The 24,200-nt window shown below is 35.0% G+C and overlaps 1 protein-coding gene across 30 annotated transcripts in view; it reads right to left on the bottom strand.

Moving 5' to 3' along the window:
• CLASP2 (cytoplasmic linker associated protein 2) overlaps positions 1-24,200 on the bottom strand; it is a 146,720-nt gene that overhangs the window by 20,375 nt on the left and 102,145 nt on the right. For 8 of the 30 annotated variants that reach the window (XM_055803403.1, XM_055803402.1, XM_055803406.1 and 5 more), the window contains 10 exons: positions 19,960-20,130; positions 19,015-19,122; positions 14,871-14,933; positions 14,086-14,192; positions 11,387-11,410; positions 10,678-10,919; positions 10,013-10,076; positions 4,683-4,846; positions 3,639-3,717; positions 3,435-3,485 (listed from right to left, as the gene is read on the bottom strand). In XM_055803403.1, the coding sequence (XP_055659378.1) occupies positions 3,435-3,485; positions 3,639-3,717; positions 4,683-4,846; positions 10,013-10,076; positions 10,678-10,919; positions 11,387-11,410; positions 14,086-14,192; positions 14,871-14,933; positions 19,015-19,122; positions 19,960-20,130 (1,073 nt within the window). Of the gene's footprint in view, positions 1-3,434; positions 3,486-3,638; positions 3,718-4,682; positions 4,847-10,012; positions 10,077-10,677; positions 10,923-11,386; positions 11,411-14,085; positions 14,193-14,870; positions 14,934-19,014; positions 19,123-19,959; positions 20,131-24,200 lie in introns of all 30 variants that reach the window. The other 22 variants (XM_055803421.1, XM_055803417.1, XM_055803415.1 and 19 more) reach the window with 13 other exon arrangements.

The following is a 24,200-nucleotide window of genomic DNA, read 5'->3' on the forward strand; positions in this document are numbered from 1 at the left end:
AAGACTTAGGCTACGTGGTTTTCTAAATATGAAGTAATTGTTAAAATTTCTAGATTACCAAGTGAAACCACTACAACAGCATTATGTTTCACTGTTCACAATTTATGTATATATAATATCACACCTTACAAAAAATTACGTTTAAGAATTTTAACACTTAGAACATCCAAAGGAGTTTCTCCCAACGAAAAAAATTAAAAAATTCTGGAGTACTGTATCTGACAGCAGTATTATTTAGTGTTTAAACTACTCCCACGGAGTAAATCACAGACTTCTGGAAAGATGGAAGCTCTCAGGAGGCATCAGAGCAGTGAACAGAAGATGATGAACGGAGAGAGTTTGCACTAATACAGCTTTTCACAGTGAGGCAGATACCCAAAGTTTTACAGCTATTTTGAAAGACAGTATTTTTCACTAATTGCTTTTGAGAAAAGAAATTCTGGAAGGGGTACCTTTCTATGCTCAAATACCATGAGACAGTATTTTTATGGATAAAAACCCCCACCCTGAAGTAAAGTCCATGACAGCAGCAAATCTACTTATGATGTATTTCTGTTACTATTTCCAGTAACTATATACAGAGTTGAGGTTTAGAAATAAAATGTCTAACGCAACCCTCTTCAACAGACCACTTAGTCAAAAATTGTTTATCCCCTGTCTTGAAGAGATTGTGATGAAAGCAGCTCCAGGAACTCTTACAATGAGTATTTACTGTTAATTTGAAACCACTGTCTATGAAGTTGTTTAATACTGCCTGGACTTTGTACTCTTCTAGGCTGAATTTTTTGCACATTTGCTGGACTATAAACACTAAGACATTTTTCCTGTAAAGCATATAACACAAGCAGACATTTTGTTTAATAACAGCACTGCTGTAATAAGTGAGTCAAATAATAGATCAAACCTCAACAAGCACTATAACTCACAAAAAAAATAAAGACAAAAGAAACTGAAGTGCTTCATAAACAGCTTTCACAGATACTGAAACAATGAATTTTGGCACAAGAATATGTGCAACTACTTCCAGAGATTCAGGAAAATACTGTGAGGATGCTACACAGTCAGTGCCAGAAAGTAAATTGTTTTCCTGTCCTGTGAAAAATCCACAATTTACAGAGTTTTGTTTGCTGTATCAGATCAAGACAAAAGAAACATTTCACATAACAAGAAAAAAAGGAGAGAGGAATGCAGAGAAGCTACTTTAGTTAAACCAGAAAAAAGTCCATCTCTGGGATGGACTCATTTCCTGGGATGCAAGACACTAACTTAGGCTGAATACAAGCAATCATGTGAAGTGACTTTCAGATTGCCACATCCCAGGTGTATGTCCCTATGTTACCGGATACTTAAGAGTGACTGCCTATGCCATTATTTCACCAAACTATTAAAACATACACTGAAGATTAATTTTGAAGGGCACTCTAATCTCTGTGAATTTGTGTCATGGGTTGGTTGTTGTTTTTCTTAATCCAGAAATTTTAATAAGGACTTAGAAAAAAAAAAAATCTTCTGATCCACTGCGGCAAAAACCTTTGTCAACAAATCACTATTTTCAGAGGAAAAAAAAAAGAGTTCAGAAAGTTTTCATGAACTTTGATCACAATGTTTAAGTCCACTTCTCACTGAGCGTGAGCTGTTTGATATTCAACCCAAGCAAAATGAAAGTGATGATTTTAAGTCTATTTCAGGAAAACACCCATCCTTTGGTAAGCACATGCTCTGCACCTGCAAAAATAAGCTTAATTGATTATATCCTATCTAGAAACTTTGACTCCTATGCCCCATCCATACATTTGACCAAAATAGATATAAGCCTCTGGCACCACTAAACTCTGCTCTTCAGCAGTTCACCACACCTACGTGTAAAATTATACCAAAAGAAAGCAAGATAGAAGACTTCCAGAAATGGAGTAGTGGCCTAGGATTATTAATTAATCTGTTACACATCTTGGTGCACTGAAGATGGGATTTCAAAAAAATATTCACGAATGTGGGTATTAAATAGCTACTTCTGCAACTTATGTTCAACAACTTCACTGTCTGGATCCTGCAGTCACAGTTACCCCAAAAAGGTGGAAGTAGGGGGTAGGTAAGACTTTCTTTGGAAAGCTTACCTTCTCCTCAATGGTTACATACTTTACTGTCCCAAAGATTCATTTTAAATATTCTTGATTTTATTTCGAACTAACAGGTGTACTTCTATGGAGGCAGACATCTTTACTTCAGAAATTTCTCTCAAATACTGGAAATTATTTTCAGAATATCTTCCCAAGTGTATCAAATTTCTTAATTCCTTCTAGGTCACACAGTTAATGTTCTTGAACTTGGCCCCTGACTCAGCCTAGCAGGAGTCCATGTCTCGCTCCCAATCAACACTCTCAACTTTGAAACATGACTGATATGCATTTACCAGCTACACTACTGTATGAAAAAAAAAAAAAAAAAAAAAAAAAAAAAGAACATCTCAACCGTCAAATTCAGTTCCCTGGGAAGGAAAACCAAGTAAAACAAAACCAAGCCCAATTTGTTCCAAGGATTTATTTAAACAACAAACTGATTTTACTACCTCATTTGCTGTCTTCAATAAATGACAGCAGTCCCTTTTTAACACAGCTTACGAAGCAACAGTGGTCAACGTATCAACTGTCCTCAAAAGCTTAAAAATTAAGTTTTACTGTATTGTAGACAAAAAAGGCATATTCATGTGACTTTAGGTTCAACATAACTTGGGAAAAGTCATATTCTTGTGCAGTATCAAACGACGTAAAAATATTTCGTGCAGGATAGAGCAGAAAATGCCAGTTATCATATGCTTGTTATTTCCCCATTCACATCACTTGTAAATCTTCTTAGGATTTGATGCATTTATCCCAAAATCAACTCTCTTTGGAACTGTAAATGTACTACAGAATACATTTTTACTTTTCAGTTATACTGGGAAGCCTATGGACCATAGATTCTTATGTAAAAATGTGTGTAATTATAAAGCTACACACTGACTTCCGAAAAGCATAGCACAAAAGCAGTTGATTTTTAATATAGTAACTTAAGTTTATATTAATATAAAAATAATTGAAATTAATTCAAGACCTATCAGGCTGAACACAGGGGAAAAAAAAGAACTAGAAAACCAGGTTTGGGAAATCACAAACATAAAATTAGAAAAGACTTGATAGAGTGAGTTTGCATAACCAGCTTGATGTTAGGCGGCCACGTCTTTGTTGCTCATTTTTACTGTACTGTGGTTTTATTAGATCTCTCTTGCAGCAAACATTTTCATACTAGTGTAATGTTCAAAATTGAACATCTGCATGCTTAAAAGTTTCTCGCAAAGGTTAGTAGCAGCATACAAATGCATTCAAATAAAAATTATTGGAAACACTGTAAGAGTTTGACATAGGGTTAAGAATAAAGGCAATAATTCAGACAAAAACCTTTGAGCTCCAAAAAGAGCGAAGCTGGTCCTGTAGTGCTGGCTTGACTGTCTGAAAGTTTACAAAAACAAAATCCACTAATTGAAAATCATTTTTTTTTTTTTGAAACAGAACAAAAATAACAATCCAAATTCAAATATTAAGACAAGCAAATGTCTATCAATGAAGGTTTTTGTTTGCAATGTTAAGCCTGAAAAGTCTTACCTTCAAGCTAGGTGTTTGGGTCTGGTCAACAGTAAATCTCATTAAAATACTGAACTGGAGGTCATTTGGGAAAGATTCCCTGTAAGACAAACAAATCACATCGTGTTACGTGAAATTTTCTTCTAATACCTGTTGAGAGGCACTAAATAAACCCTCCCTCTTTTTCAGTAAAGAAAAGCTTTAGAAATTTTTTCTTTTAAAAGTACTACCAGTTTTGTTGATAGCGTATCTGACTTTCAGAAACATTTACCAGAATGTAAAGGACAAAATTCAAGAAATTCCTGCTTTGAAGCAATTATACCTAGAATAAGCGATATAAGTAACGAGGAAAATTATTATAAAGATATAGCAGAATTCCAATTCTAAATTTATGCAACCCTAAAGGTCTAAACCACAACTCTCCTGCAGACTCCTCTGAACAATCCTATTGTCTCTGGGTTGCCTCTGCTCTCCCCCATTGCACACTACAGGTATGACCCTCAAGGACTCTGATGGAGCAGCAAAGTGAAGTGTGGCAGACCATATTCCCTCTCTCCCTACAACATACACCATACCCCTCCCCAGATTTCACAGCAGATGTGCCACATGAATGGGTCCCACACAGACCTAGACTGTTCACACTGTCCCATACTTCAGACAATGGAGGATGAGAAGTACATCCCAGAGCTCCTCCAACTCTACTTAAAAATCCAGCTTCCATTTGGAAAGACAACTGGCCAGGGATGGGCAGCTCTGATGGCCCCCAAAGTCACGTAACATCATTTTGGAATAAAGCTATTAGTGAAGTCTGGGGAGAGCGGAGGGAAGACAGAAAACAAATCCATTACTGCCATAACTCCTTAAAAGCCTGCTGACACTAAGAGAAGAATATTGCAACAATATTTTTTTATCAAAATACTTAAGCAGGAAGGTTTACTGAAGTTTCACTATCTGTTATTGGCTCTGCATTTTTCTAAGAATCACACAGCACAATAAAAAAACCCCAAAACTTTAAAATAACATGAGGTTTGTTTTTTTAAAATAATTTTTTTAAGAACTCATTACCTTGTGACATCAAGTGCCTTCTGAACTTTTGCTTGTACAGACCCAAGCAAATCAGCACCCATTTTTTTCAACAGCTGTGTCAGCAGTACAAACAGCCAGTCCTGCAGATCTTCTTTATGGACCTGGATGAAGTCCACCAGTGTCTCCAAAAACATACTGAACACCTAAAAGGCAGAAGAAGATGGAAAGAGGGTAGGATGGGGCAAAAGAGGAAATGACACTGACATATGCTGAACTTACAAACAAAGAAGAAAGCAGTAAGGGAATCAGAGGCAGAGAAAGGCAGTGTTTTGCAGCCAAGCAGGAAAAAAAATAAAGGAGGAAAAAAGAAAACTCTCTTGCTTTCTCATTGGATTTTGATACAAGAGTACATTGGAAATGTTAGCCGACTTCTGTAGAAGTTTGACAATAAGGTATTCCATGCAGTTTCATCAAGAAAAGAAATGCTTACTGTGATGGCTGGCGCAACCTCAATTTTTTTCACTACAAAATTTTTTCACCCTTTCAAGCTTTATCATTAAGTTCATTTGCCACATTCCTCAAAGACTACAAAACCACTTTCTCTCTGAAACCAGAAAAGCTGCTTCAATTCTTTAGCAAAATATTCATTGTAAATATCTGCATTACTAAATACTGCAAAATCGTGAAAGCTGGCCAAGTCCTTTACACAAAATATTTGTGGAACAGAACAAGATTCTCCTGCTATTGCAGGCAAACACAAAATTATTCAGAGAAGGGAAAAAAAAAAACCCACAACACATTTCAGATTGGCAGGTGTTTAAAACACAGAAGTACTTTCATCTTTTCAAAAACGTATTATCCATTGTGTTCTTTTCAACAAGTAACATTGAATACAGTAAATACAAATAATGTTTAAAAGACTGCATTCAGTAAAGAAAAAAGCATATTATTGTATTTATGGTAACCTCAACACTCAGACCAGGAAAAAGGGCTTTTTGGACGCAAGGTGTGAACCAGGGCATGAGAAATAGGTTAACTTCATTTAATTAGCCTTTTTAGTATCTCACTGGTTTTATCTTTTTTTCAAGACTTCCAGTGAAATCAGGATGTATATGCTCCATACAGTGTGGACCACGAGTTTCCTGTTTCTCCAACAAGAAAAATGGGTGTTTGGCCTGAAAATGCTACCTTCACATCTGATACACACTCCAGCTTCAGCAGATAGCTAGGTACAGGAGCAGAAGTATTGCTATGATGCCAAGAAGGCTGGAGGGATATTGCCTCTTCAGTATTTATGAGATGGGTACGATGTTGGAAATAACTGCCGCACAGGAGGAGCTAGAACCCCACATCCTCCTGCAGCTGACCTGGCTTGTTGTCAAGCCAAGTTCTGCTGCTGTCTTTGAGAGCAGATGATCCCAAACGGCGATCGTACCTCTCACAGCTGCAGAAAGCAGCTCACAGAAGTGGGGCCTTTTCCATAGCACTGATCAAGTGTGGAAGAGTTGGTGCATGCTGCAGCATGCCTTCATTGCCGAGGAAATTAGATCTCTTTTCATGTTGATAATCAAGCCAGGGTAAGCAATTTTATACCATGAAGTGAAAAAAATCCACACAGGTATCTTTAAAAAAAGTACCTTGAAATTCACATTAGAAATAAAAAAAATTCAGGTTCTTTTTGACAAGAAAGATTGGACCAGATGATCCCTAAGGTCCCTTCCAACCTGGTATTTTATGATTCTATGATTCTTTCAGGATCTAATAAAGACCAGGGAGAACGTTTTAACAGGCATCTTAAATATTGAAAAGCTGTGTTAGAAACAAACCAATCCAAATCCTACTCAACATAAAAGTCCATCAGGATGAGCTACTTCAACTTCCCTTTTGGGGCAAACTAAATCAAAAATTGTTAAAAATAAAAGGCATCTAACTCCTCTTCTATCTGTCTAGATTTGTGTTCAAGTCTGAGGTTTACAAATTACCCTCCCAGCAGTAGGAAGAAATTTCTATGCTCAGGATTAGAAATCTCTATTTGGCTAAAGTGAAACAAAACACCACTTTGTGGATGCACAACTAGTGAGCATAATTATAAGACCCAGGAAAAACCAAACAAAAACCTACTTTCTGTATTGCAATAAGACAGTTTCTGAATTTCACGGCCCTAAAATAGGGGGAAAATATATTTGACTTAGGCAGACAACAAAAAAAATCTGATGCTATAAAGATTACACTGGGGATCTTAAAACTGTATTTAAGACCCTTCAAATTTAATTACACAGCTCAGCAGAATTTAAAAACTGTACCTGTTTCTTCAAGTTTGCAGACACTGACGCACATGCTTTTTTCATTAAAATGTACAAGGTGAACACACTGGTTTACAACCTTTTATTTGATGAAGCAATGTGGACTTATGACACTTCAAACACGTAAAGTGGTTTAAATAGAAATCATTATGAAGTGAATTATGAATCACTATGGCAAAAGTACTCTGAAGATGTTGTGCCAATGTTTTAGCTATTTAAAATACACATAACTGAGGACTAAATTGTTTTCAAGCTTTGTTTGAATTTAGGTTTACTACATGAACGTCTAGACAAAACTCCAATGAAAAATTGAGTAATTTTTTTGCATTTAAAAAAAATACAAATCATACCATTTTGTCTTAGGCCAAAGAATGAAGAATTTAAGAAGGCTGTAAGAGTATTTAAGGTAAAGGATGAATTTGGAATGGAAAATGAATTCAACCACCTATATGTTGAACAATGTATGTGGGTACTGCAATTTTTGCAGTTTCCATTTTTATGATGAAAATTACAATTCTGAAATTGAGCATCTAACATTGAAGTTTTAATAATTTGGCGGTGGAAAAAACAAACAGGTATGGAAATAATTATAAGTGATCTACCTTTAAAGTGAATTATTTCAGATGTGCCAACCACCACAATATAAAGCAGGAATGCATAACCAAACAATGTCAGTTAATTAGTAGATAAAGCACATCTCGAAACTTTACCACACAGTTTACATAATTGTAAGAGCATTTTATGATTGCAAAAGGCTTGACACTGCATGAACTCTTTGGGGAAGAAAAATAGAGAGAAAAAGGGTTAATTGCACATTCATGCAAGTAAGGTTAGGCTTCCAACAAATATTGAACCAACTTACTCTCTAAAGAGAGTTCCAACACAGGGGACAGCATGCAAAACGAAACAAAAACCAAACCAAAACAAAAAAACAACAAAAAAGGGAAAAAGATAAAAACACACAAATTAGTGGCCATCAATACAAAGTTCCTGTATGGAATATAAAACAAAATAAAACAAAAAAGGTAATTCAAAACTTTTATGATAGATTTAGTAATTTTATTGGGATACCGAATGTATTTTACAAGTAAGCACTTGGCATTTCCTTCAAATCATTCTCCCATTTTCTCCTCCAAACGGTATTACTCTTTTTCTAAGCAATGTCCTATATCCAGCTATCATGTTAAAGTAAACCTTTAAAATAAAAAAAAGTGATGACAGAGTAATTCCTACAGACACTTGGAAAGAGTCTAAGATGAGATTTATGTAGCCACACGTGCATGATAAGTAATTCACAGCTCATGAACTCTTTAATATTTAAAGGATCCTCCTGATAATATATTGATAACGTAACAGTTTTGCAACACCAAAAAGCAGGCAAGGTTTCAGTGACTGGAACAGGTGTACCACATATGCTATATAACACAGACCAAATTTTTGAAATCACAACATTATTTTATGTCAGAATGCCCAGTAAACAAAACAATTAACTAGAATAATGCAGTGTAACATTTCTAAAGGCTTAATGAAAAGATAAAATGCTCTTCTGACACATACAAATTAATTTTGGAACACTTTCATTATCTTTCCCTGGCTCCCTTCACTACAAAAACATCTCCCAGGTAGTTCTGATACACATGCATAGCTGCAATATTAACACAGCAACAAGCAAAATTAAACCAAGCTGCTAGTCACAATTTTGTCATTACTTAATATAAAACTCGGTAATTATTCAACACTTAGTTTTATTTCCTCTCCTCTGTTCTTTTTATGGAATGTTTCCTTCTGTTTCTCTTTAACTGCTTGGCTTTAGTCTTTCCTTCTATATTGCTGCAGTATGTGAGCAACTTTAATATCAAGTTGCTGTGTGCAATGCCAGTTTCTTCCAAAATACACTGCGTCATAGATAGCAGCTAAGTCACTTTTTCCAGCAGGAAAAATGAGAATAGATAAACACCAAGTTAAGCTGTCAAGACTTCCCATCACTCTGGAATTAATTTTCCATTGCAGCAATAAAGAAGACTTAAAAATATATAAAGTATACTGCATAATCAAAGCCAATTTTCAGAATTCTGCTGGGCAAAGCTGATACTTCTGAAATAACTACTTTGCTCTCAATTTTTCTGGGTTATCTTTTTATCAATTCTGAAATATGGATGCAAAGTGGGATGTGTTATACCCAACATAAAAGGTTAAGGTTTCTTCCAAGCAAGACTATAATGCAAAGAAAAGATTAAGTTACATATTTTTTACATGACACCACTGTAACTTTATTCAGCTCCTTACCTACCTGCAGTCCTTTTGCTACGGGAAATTACTGCATATATAAAGCTGTACTAGTAACCCTCTTCCCACAAAAATTCTAAAAATACTATCAAGTGTAGTAACTTGGAAAGATTTTAATGGTCTTAGAAAACAGAAGGGCTGTTCTCCTTGCTGTATCGTCCATACTGGGTCTTTACCTAGGTAAATGTTAATAAAACATCACATTTTCTTTTATACAGAAGCATAGTCTCTACCTTACCCACTGACTACTAACAATGATGTAAAAATTATTCAACAGTCTTAACTGCCAGTCCTATCTATGAAATCCAAGGATGATGATCATAAGCTATGATAATACAAAATACCACAGGAAAAAAAAGTACACGTTTGGTACAGTTCATCAGATTCACCACGTATGATTTAGACCACTTTCTTTATGATTTAAACTACTGCACCAAAGCCTTTCATTTTTAATTGAGAGAAAACCATTACTGATGTTGAAGTAGCCTCTGTAAACATGACTTCTTAAAAACTCTTACAAATTCTGAGCACAAACTTTTAAACGAGTTCAATGTCATTGAGATGAAACTAACCTTTATTTCAATTATCCTGCAAAAATGTGAAAAATTATCTTGTTCAAGATTGACAAACTGAATTGTATAAGCAGTTAACAGTATCAGATTTCAGTCCTAATTTGAAAAATTTTACATGTGCAAATATCACTGACATTTTACCGCAGTTGGCTTTCCATTAGTATCCATTTTCAAACATTTACTGGAAATAAGAAAAATCTAAACATACCTTACTGTGAGGATCAGCAAACATTCTTGTGAAGATTTCACACAACCTTTTCAACTCAACACGACTGTCAAAGTGACAACAATACATTAGTCAGCTCCCCTGCTAGTACTACCATAACACTAAATGCATAGCAATCAGTGAAATCAGATGTAGTACTGAATCAAATAATCTAGTAAAGGAAGTAAAGCATTATGTTTGAGACATGGATATGTAGCGTAATAGATTCAGTCTAAAATGAGACTTTTAACCTAGAAATGCCTCTTTAAACTAATTCATATATTATACCATTCCCAACTATTTTAAAAGAGCAAAGAAAAAGGTATTCTTAGTAGCTACCTATAGCTACTTCTGTCTTCTGAATACCCAACAAAAATAACAGTAAAAAATAAATAAGACAAATAATAAAGGCCTTCCATCAACACTAGATGCAAGCACTTTTAAATTGCAAGAATTCTCTTGCTTTTACATTCCATTTCTTAAACTGAGCTTTTTAAACAGATTCTATACACTAGTGCCCACAAGTGACAACAGCTTCCACATTCCTTCACTCATCTTACTCTCAGACACATCCCCTGCTTTCCCCAGCTTTCTGTATTCTTTAGAACATTAGCCGCCTTTCCTTCAACTCTGAAACAAAATGTTTTCCTATTAGCATGTTTTCTCACCTTAAAGTTCTCTGGTTCTTTAATAAATTCTGCAGGCCTAGAAGGCCTTCTTTTCTCTCTGACCAGTTGGAGCTAGCACAGCGATTTAGGACTTCAGCCACATCTTCTGTCTGTCTCATATATGTTGGTATGCTTCCATTCCTAGAGCTGTAGGACCTTTCTGAACAGGCACTTGATGCATCACTGTTGGCATCATCATCTGAGTACATTCCATAGGACTCGTATCTTCTTCGCACGGGCTTCTTCTATTGTACAGAAACCCGCCACATTAATACTGATTTTCAAAGAGACAGTATACATACCCATAATCAGTGTAAAGACCAACAGTTCAAATAATCAGTGTGACCCCTACTCCCTGCAATGATAAACGGTTCCAAGTGTTCAACAGGTCAAACCAAGTTAATAAAATATTTTATAAGTAGTATGGATTGCGTAGTATTCCAAATATAAAAGCAAAGCAAACGCAGAGAAGACATACATTTGACGAAACATTCAACTTAAGGTTTACTCGTGTAACTCCACAAAACTGCCTAAGAGTGATATAAAGACTGTATTGAAAGTTAGCGATTTCACTTAATAGCTTTACATATGTTACCAAATATAAGGATCAAGTCTAAACCCACATATTCTGTTATTTTAACTTACTTTGTATTGAGCATGTTAATAGCAAAACATTAAAACTATTGAAGAAGGAAAATAGTTTCTATACCTTAGTCCGTATGTCTCCTAAGAGCTGTTAGCAGTAAATTATTGAAAAGAAACAGAAATTGAGAACAGGAAGGTAAGGCATAGCAGCATTGTGACTATTACACTGTCTCCCACTGGACAACACATAGTCTTCGCGTAAATTTTGCTCTTAGCTCTCTGTAACTGATTAGCATCTCATGCATTGCCAAGAAGTAGTCTGCTAAGCTTCTATTTCCAGAGAAGTATTACGTATCATCTGCTGGCTGGTCACAAAGACTTCTCTGTCAAAATCTGTGTGTCTTATGCAGGGGTATTTGAGCATGAAGACTTAGCACATGCAGTCAATTGCTATCTAGGTATGAAACCTTCGTCTAAACTTTTATTTTCTAATCAACTTCATCTCCTTAACTTCACACTGGTATCTGAATGTTGTCATTGCAACAATTACTACGGCAATGTCCAACAAAAATGCTCATTACATAATGCAGAATCCCAAATCCCCTAAAACCAAAAACAAGCCAATAAAACAACATACAACATGCCAAAGGCCGGAGGGGGAAAAACAAAATATGCAGCAGCTCTATTTATCCTAAAAGGAAAAACACACACCTCTGCAAAATAACTCTGCCATTCAAATTTTGGAGTTGAAGCTAGTAGTAAAAAATTGGGTTCCATTGTCAACTCAAAACCCCAGCAGTGTAAGTGATTGTATTCCCCTTAATTACCATTGCCATTTGCACAGGGTTCTCATTTTTGTCTGTGGAATAACTTAATACGTATCCTAATACAAACCAGTCAATACACCATGTAATAAGCAAGCTTACTGTCAACAGAATAAACATACATACACGCTCAAGAGAATAAAGGAAAAGAAAAACCACAAAGACATGAGCATTTTTGAAAAGGGTCACCATAACGAAAAAAAAAAATTTTTTTTTAAAGAAACAGAGTCTGAAATGCCAAGGACTGTGCCAAAGTAAAAGCTATAAAAATATGTAAAGATCACCGCATTGTTCCATTTCTTGTATCTTATATTGGAACCAGATCTTAGGCAGAAGATTGATACCACTTTGGCTTGAGCAGTATTGTAACTGGCCAAGTATTTTTCATACCATAATAACAGTAATACAATCCAGAGGAATTTTTGTTTTTATATTGTATCTGTCAGGACTCTGCCTTTTAAAAACTTTGTTCTGAGGTGGGGGCTTCAGTCTATGATAAAACAAAAAGGCTGTTCATAAGTTTTCCATCTAAATAGAGCCATCTATACAGGACAACATACATTTCGAGCATGGCAGGCAACCAGGCATGAAAATACCACAAAATGTTGCTGTTCTTGATCCTTCTTTGTAATGACAGATTATCGCTAAAATACACAAACTAATCTTTCTCTAACATTTCCAGAAGCATTATGTTATTCTGGATCCAAGTAACACAAACAGTTTCTGTGAACAAACTTTATTGCTTCCACAAAGCAGGACACATTCAAGCCTCAAGAGTAGTCATCAGAATCATGAATTTCTCCTCAATTTATATTCTTACTATATACTTCAACCCAGCCGGATCTGAATCGGCATGAAGCTGCTAGAAGTACTTAAGATATTCTTCATGTGGCACCAGTGTGGATAGCAACCATTTTTCAAATTATAGCCAGAAACTTTTCATGTTGTATAGACTGTTTTTCTAGTGTTCCTTATTCCAAAATCCAGACTTGATTTCCAGTTTACTAACTAGCATTCCCCACCAATGCTGAGAACTTTTTGCAAGTCTGCAATATCAGAAAGGGGAAAAACGATTCCATCACACCATGACCTCTCAGGCATGATTTCAGAGATATCCTGATCTTTATGCCAGTGAAGGCACACAAATTTTGAACTAATGTGCCAAAATGATAGTATTAACCAAGAAATCAATAAATTACCAGACTAAGAACATGACAGAGTTCTTCAGATTTCTTCATTTGAGATGTTGTTTCTCTCTATCCAGTCATATCTGTCTATAATTAAAATTTTTAGAGTCTAATTTTTAGGTTTTTACTAATGTTCCAAATAATCTTTTCTTAGAACAGACTAATAACAATTTCCTTAAAGCATGAAATATTTAATGACATGCAATATATACCTGTATGTGTGTATATATATACTGCAAAGTATACAATACCTGATAAAAATGTACCTGATTCATAGCATCAGCATTTTAAATTTATTGAAGATTTCAGCTTGCTGATGTAAATGTCAGAACAGCAAAATACATGATGTGTTCAGTTTGGCTTACTGGGGCAGAGAGGTAGAGAAGCCAAATACACTCTCTTAAAGAACAGTAAAGGTTAAGAAAGAGAATGGCATAACCAGTTTTAAATTCAGTGTAACATTCTGAACAAAAGAAAACAAAACCTGAAGAATTATGAAATGCTACCTGCCAAGCCATCAGTTTATCTGTTCAGCATCAACCTCACATTGTCAGACAGAACAACTTTAAAAAGGAACCCAGGCTTATGATAAGCAGAGTGCTTTAGCTGTCACCATTCCCAGCGCTGACAAGCCTTCAGCCTACCCAAAAGTCTGTCTGGCTGTTGTGGGAAACTGCTAGTTAGTGCTACCTGCTCAATTTTTTTTCCCTACCTAGAAGCCAATAAAATAATGAATGACAAGTTCTTTTTCACTATAGACAGCAAACATTTTAAAGAGTCTGTATCCCACACAAGGTAAGTGAGATTCTTACCAAAGCATCTGCTACTGCCTCTTCCACGTCAGAACCTGTGTTCAGAACTCGCATAGCACTAACTGATGATGATAATCTACTCGACTGACTAATTCCGAAGCCAGTACCTGTTACAACAAGAAGAAAAACGAATAAAAAGAATTCAGTCAGAACAGCAACACATTAATACCACACTCACTAAAAAAACCCAAGCAGAAGAAAAGTAATTGCTTCATATTTCTAATAAATTATGTAGTGGCTAAAACAGTGGTTATTTTCATTCTGAAGTCTTTAGTGGTACAGTGAAAAGTAAGAAATGGGAGTAAAAAAAAAAAAGTCATATACAAACATTGTTATTCCAATATCACAGGGAAGAAAACCTCCACAAACAATAGTTTTAACTGAAAGAAACTTTTTTTTTTTTTTTAATTAATGTCTTCTTCGTTTTGGGTTTTTGTTTTCATTGAAAAAGAAAGTAAATACAGTAGGAAGGCTATTGAGAGTGCTGATTAGGAAACTACATGCATAAAGAATGCTCTACAAATACTTAAAAATGGAAAATGAAAAAAGTTCTTCAAGTAAAAATAAAATGATTGTTGTTAAGGAAGAAAAGGATTAACATTGGAGGGTGGGGGTGGAAACAAAATCTAACAACATAAACACATCTATCTGGATTATTAAAACCACAAAACTCAAATTAATGTAAATAACGCTTTTTCAAACTGAACTACATGAATAACCAAGTGGGTGGGGAAAAAAATCCAGGATGACTGCACAGATGACAGCAAAGTGTACTCATCCTTCACCTGTAGCCCCATAAACATCAGGAGCGTAGAGGGCACCAGTGGATCTGGAGTGGTGTCTGGAAGCTGCAATAACAGGATCATATAAACCCTATCTATTACTATGGAATCAAGTGCTGCAATAGTTGCTTAAATGAACAAGAGAATATTTATCAAAATGATTCAGCTTTAGCACGACAAAATGAGTATTACACCGAAGGAAAAAGCTCAGAGAAGTTGATAATGTAGAATATGATTATAGAATTATATAGGTTTATGTACACTGGACATTTCATGCATAATTTTTTTAATATAAAAGATTAAGAGCAGATTAAAAGCAAGTATGTTTAAGTTCAAAGAAGAAAAAATGCATAGACACACATGCACGCGTGCACACACACAAACAGAACCCTTAGAAATATCTAGAAAGTTCTACTGATACTGGTCTTCCATTGTAGAGTTAACTCAACTCTACATGGTCCAGAGCCAGAGTTCATGTACCAAACATTATCTGCATAAAGTGACTACTGCACAAACTTACTGTGTTTGCAGCTGACAATATGTATAAATGAGTTCTTGCCTATGTACAGGTAAGTCAACCTCAGTTAAAACTCAACACTATGTAGATGAAATTGAAAAGATTCAATTTTAATTAAAAATCTAAAAATATTTAATGCGATTAATATTTCACATTTTTACTCCTTTCATATATATATATATATACACGCTTTACTATAGCTCATTAATATTCTTCAAGTTATGGAAAGTGGAGACCAAAGACCCTTAAGAACTTGGAAGAAAACACGGTACCATTCTCCTGGCACTTGTATAAAACTGGTCTTCTAGAGATTCTGACTCATTTTTGCTAGTGTTATCTACCTTAAACCAAGTTATTTTAAATTCAGTGTGTTTTTAAACAATTAATCTTCTGTCTCCAGTTCATTTAAGTTAGAATTTTACAGCCACGCAAATGAAACTGATTTTGACAATTTCAACTTGAATTCCATCCACAGTGACATAAACCCCAGATATCAACTTCTAATTTAATAAATGTAAAAGCAAATATTTTACACCTTTTGGATACATAAAGTAGTATAAAGAGAAACCATGAATCATCCTTTAATCTGATTAACAGAGACAATTTAAGAGTCTGATCTGAACCAAATAAACCTGACACAGACCCGATCACATTTGGGGAAGCACACCTCTTTTAACTTGAGCAAACTCTAAAAGGATCCTGGAAAGTCTTGTAAAGGTCCTGGAAACAACACCAAGGTTTTTTTCCCCACATAAAGTTCTCTACTCCTTACATAAGGTACAGCAATGAATTTTTTTTCAAACTAAACTTGCATAAAGTTGTTTATCTAGGGAATTTTATTTTTTAACTAATGCTTTGTGAAATACTTGGTTCTTTACTTTAGAAAGTATGTCTCAGCATGGAAAAGGAGACAGGAAAGAGGACGTAAGAACTTAGGCATCAAGGCTGATAGAGTGAGCTTTAAATTTAAGCAATAACAGGATAAACCCTTCTATTGCTTTCCATCATCAAGCCCTGAAAATTAAAGATCTAACTAAAAATTCAAACTTCAGGCATATAATTCAAGATGATCCTCCCCCATATACATTTTAAATATGATGAATAAGGTAAAAGAGCGAAAGGAAGCACTATGTTAGATCACACATACCTCAATTCCAAAGCATATTTTCAAGCATACTCTTTTTACCCCTCAAATTGCAGAAATTGTGCAAGTATTTTTGTTTGATTTTTTAAAAGATTAATCAAAATAGGATTTTGAATGGATTCAAAATAAAAATTTCTTAGCTAAAATATTGAAATTATACTAATCCGATATTTATTGTTAACTATATGCAACAGAAAAATAGGTAATTCCGTATGAATTACAAATCACTTGCTTCTCAGAGTGGCTGTTATTTCCCAGTTTTCAGTGTTGTACCAAGACGTGAGATTACATAAACACTTCATACCAGTGTATACAGAGAAGAAATCATGTAGCATTTGGGTCATCTTATACCCCAAAGGGCTCAGCATTTCTAAGCAAAATTTTCTGTGCTGAGAATGAAATGCAATACTAATTACATTCCCCACTCCAACCCCATGTAGAACTGTCTCTAGCTACAAACACAGAACTGAATTTGTCTTATTTCATCTTCCACTTGTACCCTTGGAAAACATTAAATTTAATATTTTTGATAGAAGTTAGTACCATCCTATAAGACAAAACTGATCCAACAAAACAGTGAATGACATTCAAAATCATTCAAATAAGCAGCCATACTAGAAGGAATCCTAGTAATTTATTCCAGGTATAGCTGCTTTTATTTTTTAAACAACACTAGATTCCTATGTATGTTACTTTGAGATCTCTGTGCTATCAGATTATTAAACCTATTGTATTGTATATGTACTTGAATACAGAAATTAAACTCCATCAATTAAAATAAAACCTCAAGTAGCATCCATCCCAATGACTCATCTTATGGTATTAGTTTAATAGAGTTTTCTTAAGATAATAAGCATTTAATCAATACTAATCAGATCTCGCATGCATGCAATTGAAGTAAAACTGTAAGGTAGCAAAAGGAGCACAAAAAGATCTGGAAAATACCCTTGTTTTTAAAAGAGGGTAAGATATATGTGTACTACAATACAGACTGCCAGCTGTGTTTTAGTAAAAGAGACAAGTTTACTAACAGATCCTACATAATGTCTACTTTTAATTTAATTCCCCAATTAAGTAGCATCTGGGCAAATTAGCATTACTTATTGAAACAGCTTTCATTCAATTAATCTGTACTTTCCTAATAAAAACCATGGCTGATAGGAAGCATACTGCCCTAACAGATGACAATAGACTTCCAACGCTAATTAACAGTAAGTCAGGTGCCTCAATTTGAGACAGAAACCAGAGATTTACTGATTTCAGACTATATTTAACAGCTAGTATTACCAACTCCTTAACTGTACGCTACACTTGAACAAAAAAAAGAGGGACATACTGAAAAGTAGCTTAAAGGCAACACTGAAAAAGATCAGTTTCAGCTATCATCGTACGGAGACAGTTTTGTATCGCCAATCAAAAACACCCAACCCCAGTAAGTACAAAAGATGTTTATCAAAATTTACTACCAACTTTGACAAGGATAAATGGAGATGAGAAGCCTCCCTAATCCTAAACCAACAACATATTAAAGTAATTATAAGCTAACATTCCTATGCCTTATTGACATTTCAGGAACAGACAACAGCTTGACAATCTTGCAAAATCTTTTACATGTCAGGCCAATGAGCTGAAATACTAAGTGAAAATTAAACTTTTGCTTGTAGTTGCTCTAGACATGAGGGCTGAATGTAACTATGCATGTGTGAATGTTAGAAGTTTTCAACTCCTCTTCTTCCCTATGTAACAGCAGCTACTACTACAATTATTTAACACTTTTCCTACACAGGTTAAAAGCAAAGTTCAGAACTGTACTTCGTTCATTTGCTTGTATAGACTTTGCTACTCATTCACTTTTAGAAAATGGAAAGCAGCCTCAGAATACAGTTCTGCACCATCAGATTTACTTGCATTAATAGCAAAAATTTAAATATTGTTTTTTCACATAATGCAGTGATGACAACACAGCTAATGAGACATAAAAAGAAGCATACTTTCTTCTTATATACCAAAATGATTCAATGACTAGAGAGCAATTTTGAGTAAGAGCAGACCCCAGCTCTTGGTGCAGGGCAAGGCAGAGGATGACAGCCACACTATATTCTTGGGTCTAGCTGGTCAGTGAGAAAAATATTATCTAACTGCACCCAAGCAATGAGTGCTGTAATAAAAAAAGAAATACATAACTTAAAAAAACTTCCCAAAGGAGGAATTGCCCTTTCAAAGAAAGTATCTAGACACTGCATATCACACATCTTTCCAGACTTGGTATTTAAGTAAGACTACCACTAGCAAAGCACTTATTTTTCAAGTGTGCAACCCATTCACACATTGGTCAATTCTCCATCGAAGGAAGTGGTGAGTGAGCCAAAGGAAGGGAAAAATAATGGTGGCTGGCTACAAGCTAAATGAAGGAGGCATGGGTTCGTTAGCTGCAAATAATGAAGGGCAAAGACAGCCATGCACAACAAGGGGCTCTGAGTACTTACCAAGGGGTGGAAAAGAGCGGACAGGGCTTGTATCCCTGCTACTTTCACGGCTGGCCTCCCGACTGCATCCCTGACTCACACTAGGCCGAGGAATGCGGCTTCCTCGTGCTAGTATGATTCAGGGTGCAGACAAACAGCAGCACAGAAAGGAGAAGACATAAGAAAAGTTGCAGTTTTAATGCAATTCTGTTTTGCAGTAAGATCAAAGATGCATTTCTAAGTTAAGACTGACGAAATTATTTCCTTGCACAGCTAAAAATGGGGATTTACCAACTCTTTACAGAATGGCTGAAAAACCTCTTGAAAAGGACAAAAAACTGAAAAGTATTGATTTAGAATTTGTGCTCAAGATCAAGTTAATCAACAGTAATGCAAATGACAAAACCCACAGCTTTCTAAAGAAGGAAAATATAAAGTAAACACAGCTAAAGTCAAAATCAAAATACAGAACAAAACAGCAGCAATACCATTAAAATCAAGACTTTTCAATAACACTTTGTAATAAAAGTGCAATCAGGTTATACCTTGAGGTTTACAGGCATATGATATTCATTTTCTTATCCTAGAAGTATATACATGCACGCACACACACGCAGAAAACACACAAAAGTGATGAAGAAAATATTTTCAAAATGGTATCATGCTTTCATACAATGGACGTGGGTATTTTGGGGGTGGGGATAAGAAGTGAAGAAAAGAGAGAAGAAAGAAACGGAGGTGAGAAAAGAACAACTGCATTCTGACAGCAAAAAATGGAAGTTTCAGTTTAAATTTAAAACTTTTTTTGTATCAAAGACTAACCTCAGGAAACAGGTGCATTTGAGATTTTTATTGAGATGTATTCCAGGCTTATAATCCCCCTACAACTGAACGCAAGCTGTAGATATACAGCACTTAATGTAAGAAGGGCTATAAAGAAACCAAGAGCTAATCAATGATTCTTACCTACTGACAACCTAGAAGGACTAGCTTCTCTACTGCATCCCTGACTTCGTGGGATCTTGCTTCGTTTTTGTGCAGCTGCAGGATTCACTAACACTCTCTGAACTCCTGTGTTCATAGTGGAAAGTGTGGTTGTAGTCAAAACTCTTCCAGGAGAGCCAGATCTACTGCCAGCTGAAGGCAAAATAAATAAATATCAGTAACAGAAGATAAACAACCACGGTTAAAAAGAAAAAAAAAAAATTAAGTTAGAAAAGTGGTGGTAGACTGAAATGATCTGGAAAAACTTGCAAGGTAAAAATGTGAAATAGAATACCTTGGTCCAAGTTCTTGTAACACTACATACAAGGTAGATAAAATTATCAGTGCAAGGAGTACTTGGCATGTTATTTTGCACTAGGTATACTCAAGAAAACATAAATACTATTTCTAGTCTTCATGAACAGTTCCTAACATGTCCAACAGTGTCCCTAACATGAACATTGGTGTGTTCAATTTTTAAGATACATCATCCTACTAATCACATTTTCTATTAAAAAAGGTTAAAACTGCTAGGAAGCTAAAGGGAGCAACTTTAAACTTCAATATACACTTTTAAGATTTCACAATTAACCCAGCTCTTACAATGCAACCAATGTTGTAATAAAGTAACATAATTTTCCTAACATTTAAACTCTTCTTCCTTGCTTTTAAAACCATATGGTCTTCAAGCTCTGTTCTCTTGAGTTAAATAAAATGTCACTCAAGACACTTAAAATACTCAGGTTCATTTCTGTGGAGGTTACCCCACAAATTCAAAGAAAATCTTCAATTAGTTTTAAACAAGCTAAAAAACTGATCAAGACATATTTAAGTGTCTTACATTGTTACTAATCAAAACTGTACATTATGAAGTGCTGTAAATGTCCAACACATTGTACTGACTACCAGAAACTGGTCACTGATGCCTGATTTTGATATTTCAGTTACAGAAAATTTAAGTTCTAAGCCCTAACAATCCACTATTCTCAAGTTATAACCAATTTATACCAACAGTTGATGTCAATATATTGTTTTCAGCTGCAGAATTCAAGAAGTCTGACCAAATAAAAAGCAAAACAATTTTAACCAAAGGTTAATCACATAGACATAAAACCCTTTCATTAATCTTCACAAAATCATCAGGTAACTGTATGACCACAGCTATGCTATCAGATCTACAGACTTAACATGCAACATCTCAAGTGAGTTTCATGGGTTACTTACAAGACATTTTTAAAAAAATACAAGCTGATTAAAGCTCGACCATATGGGAAAAGAAACATAATCCCAAACAAAATAAAACATATGCTGGGTGGAAGGCAGAAAACTAAAACAATGTACCATGCATATACTTTCAGATTCATTGTTTGAATTCAAACTTGAAATGATTATTTAGCAAAATCCCTTTTCCAAACTATGGACCTATTCAGCAGAAATAATAAATAAAATACTACAGCCTGGAAAAAACAAGCGTAACTTCTACAGCAAAACAAAGTAGGCAAATTATAGAATTGCGGTGGTCCGCAAAAATTAAGGGTTTGGCACTCTCTTCATACAAGGGCATTTCAACTCAGAACTGACATTACTATGCCTTCTTGCTAGCCTCCAATATTTTATCTCTCTTTAAAACAATGGAAAACACTGTAAAAGTTTTCACTGTGCCAGAGACTTTCAGAAAATTTTCTTCAACAGGTCATAAACCTGAAAAACACTCTTCTCAGAATACACAGAAGAAATGCAATCTTTCATTCTAATACTCTTCTGTATAGTCTGACCTGCAACGTGTACCGCCATGGTGTAAATAAACCAAATGAAGCTTAATATCCTGAAAACGTTAAGCTAGTAACAGCATTAGCATACTGTTGGCAGTACTGCCACCAGTAGTAGATCTATGGAAACTGAACAATGAAAGGAGGATTACTGAAACAGTATTCTAAAGTGAGAAAAACATCCCATATCTCTACTGCCTTCTAAATAAGGATTATGTCCAATTAGGTAAATGCAGCACATGGAAAAAAGCCAGCCAGAATTTCTGCTGAATAGGGTCCTTAAATGAGCTATGTCAAACAGGTGATCAAACAATGATGTATACACAAATTCTGTAGACTCTTACCACCAATGGGGTTAGCAGACTGTGATCCTGAACAAGTGTAAAGGCAGGATTAGGGTAGGGGTTTATAATCCATGAAGAGGGAGGGAGCAGAGCAGATTAAAAAATGGATGGCAAATGGAAATAAGAAAGCTTTAGTCATTTCACACAGGAAAAAAGCCACAAGGGTGTTATGCTAAAGCAGTGCTTTTAAGTAGCTTCCACAGTTGAAGAATTAAACTCAGATGCTATGTACAAAGCAGATGAAGCAAAGCTGCACAAGCGAATTACAATTCTTCAGCTTTCTAATCAACAATGGGATAATACTGAAGAATTAAATTTCAATTAAACATGAAACTGTAGCCTTCATATTACTTTAAAAGAATATTACATTGCCAAAAAGGTTCAAGAAGTTCAACAGCTGAACAAAAATTACACACAAGGCCAAAACTTTTTTTTTTTGAGACAGACAGTAAAGGAACTGAGCTGCAGGTGCGGTGGATGACAAAAAAAAAACCAAAAAAACCAAAAACCAAACCAAAACCAACTCACAATGGCACAACTGAAAAGACTTGCATAGAATTTCAGGTTTTCCTCTTTAAAATTAACCTGACATAACAGTAAGAATTTGTTTCCATCCTGAATTTTTTTTTTCTCTGAATGAGGATTTAAATGCAATTTTAGCATACCTGACAACCAAACAGGAAGGGAGAGGAAAAAAATGGAAAAATTTTTTTCCATAGATAAGTCTAAAATAATGAGCTATAGACTGTATAGGCATTTATTTTATGTTACAATTTAAAAAATCAAAGAGGAAGACTAAAGGGCTTCTAAAAGCCTAAAAAAGTATCTTTTGTAAAAGCATTCAAATTTGCAAGTCTTTCATAAAATGATCTTTGAACAAAAGCACTCAATAGTTGTAACCCTAAATTTACGAAAGCATTTGTGTTATAGTGGTTTTCAAAAAACTAAAAGCTTACATCTAATATGAAGCTATTCTTCCACTATAAGCTGGGGAACTAAACCAATCCCCTGTATGGAAAGATCAAGCCTCCTGCTTCCTACAACACTGTGAAAATTTTCAGTCACATAAACATCACCCAGACAGCTGGCATACAAGTGTCTGACCATTCTCCTTCACCTGTCCATTTGTATTTGCCCTGTTTATCTTCCTTAAAACATCTCAGAATTCTTGTTCTCCCCCACTGACAGGTTATAATGAGCTAACTGAAGCCATCAGTTCTGAACAGAAGTAGTAATAAAAGGCTGTAAAGATTCATTCATGCATTTATTTTTCAGACAACAGATATAGACAAATCTAGTTATTTCAGTATCAATTCAATTTACCTCTTTAGACATTAATACTAAGCAAAAATGAATTCTCTTGGAAATAAATGGTCATTATTAGTGAAAGGAAACAGAAAAAGCTTCAGTTTGTTTCCCGGAATATACAGTCAGTTTTAATTAATATTACGACGGTGATCACAGTATTCTTGTCTGGCTACCTAAATTTAACCCCTCCCTCAAAGCAGTCTACCAAATGCCTTAAGTTTTTAAGAATTTACCAAGCCTGCTCAAAAGTATGAAGGTATTTTCAAAAAGCTTATTTCAGAACTTTTCCTACCACTTAGAAAAAGTGTTACAGATACTGCTTCCAGCTTTTCATAACAAGAAAAAGTGATTTGATGGAACTGTTACCTCACTTCCCTCTTAAATTACTAATCTCAATATTCTTTGCTTATGGTATAGTATAGTCATCTTAACACTGAAAACTTAAAACAAGTTTTGTACAACCTTTGTCACAGTCAATAACTAGACTATATTCTAGCTCTCGTCCCACACAGATGTGTGGGATTAAAGCACCGTCAAAGCAAAAATACTTAAAGAGAGTTTATCTTACTGGATTTTATTATTTTTGTATTTATCTGTTCAGATATTTTAGTTTTATTTCACAAAACCTGTGAGCATTGGCTCAGGTTTGATACAACTGTATTTGTTGGAAAAGGAAGTAATGCAAAACAACGAGAAGTACTCTTTAACAGGGATTTAAAAAAGCCCAAAAATTCTTCTACCTGCTTTTTTAACCTCTGAAGTTATTCTGTTTATGATAAATGCAGCCACTGCTATGAAGTGT

The sequence above is a fragment of the Falco peregrinus genome, chromosome 5 (assembly GCF_023634155.1).
Source record: "Falco peregrinus isolate bFalPer1 chromosome 5, bFalPer1.pri, whole genome shotgun sequence".
NCBI classification, from domain to species: domain Eukaryota; kingdom Metazoa; phylum Chordata; class Aves; order Falconiformes; family Falconidae; genus Falco; species Falco peregrinus.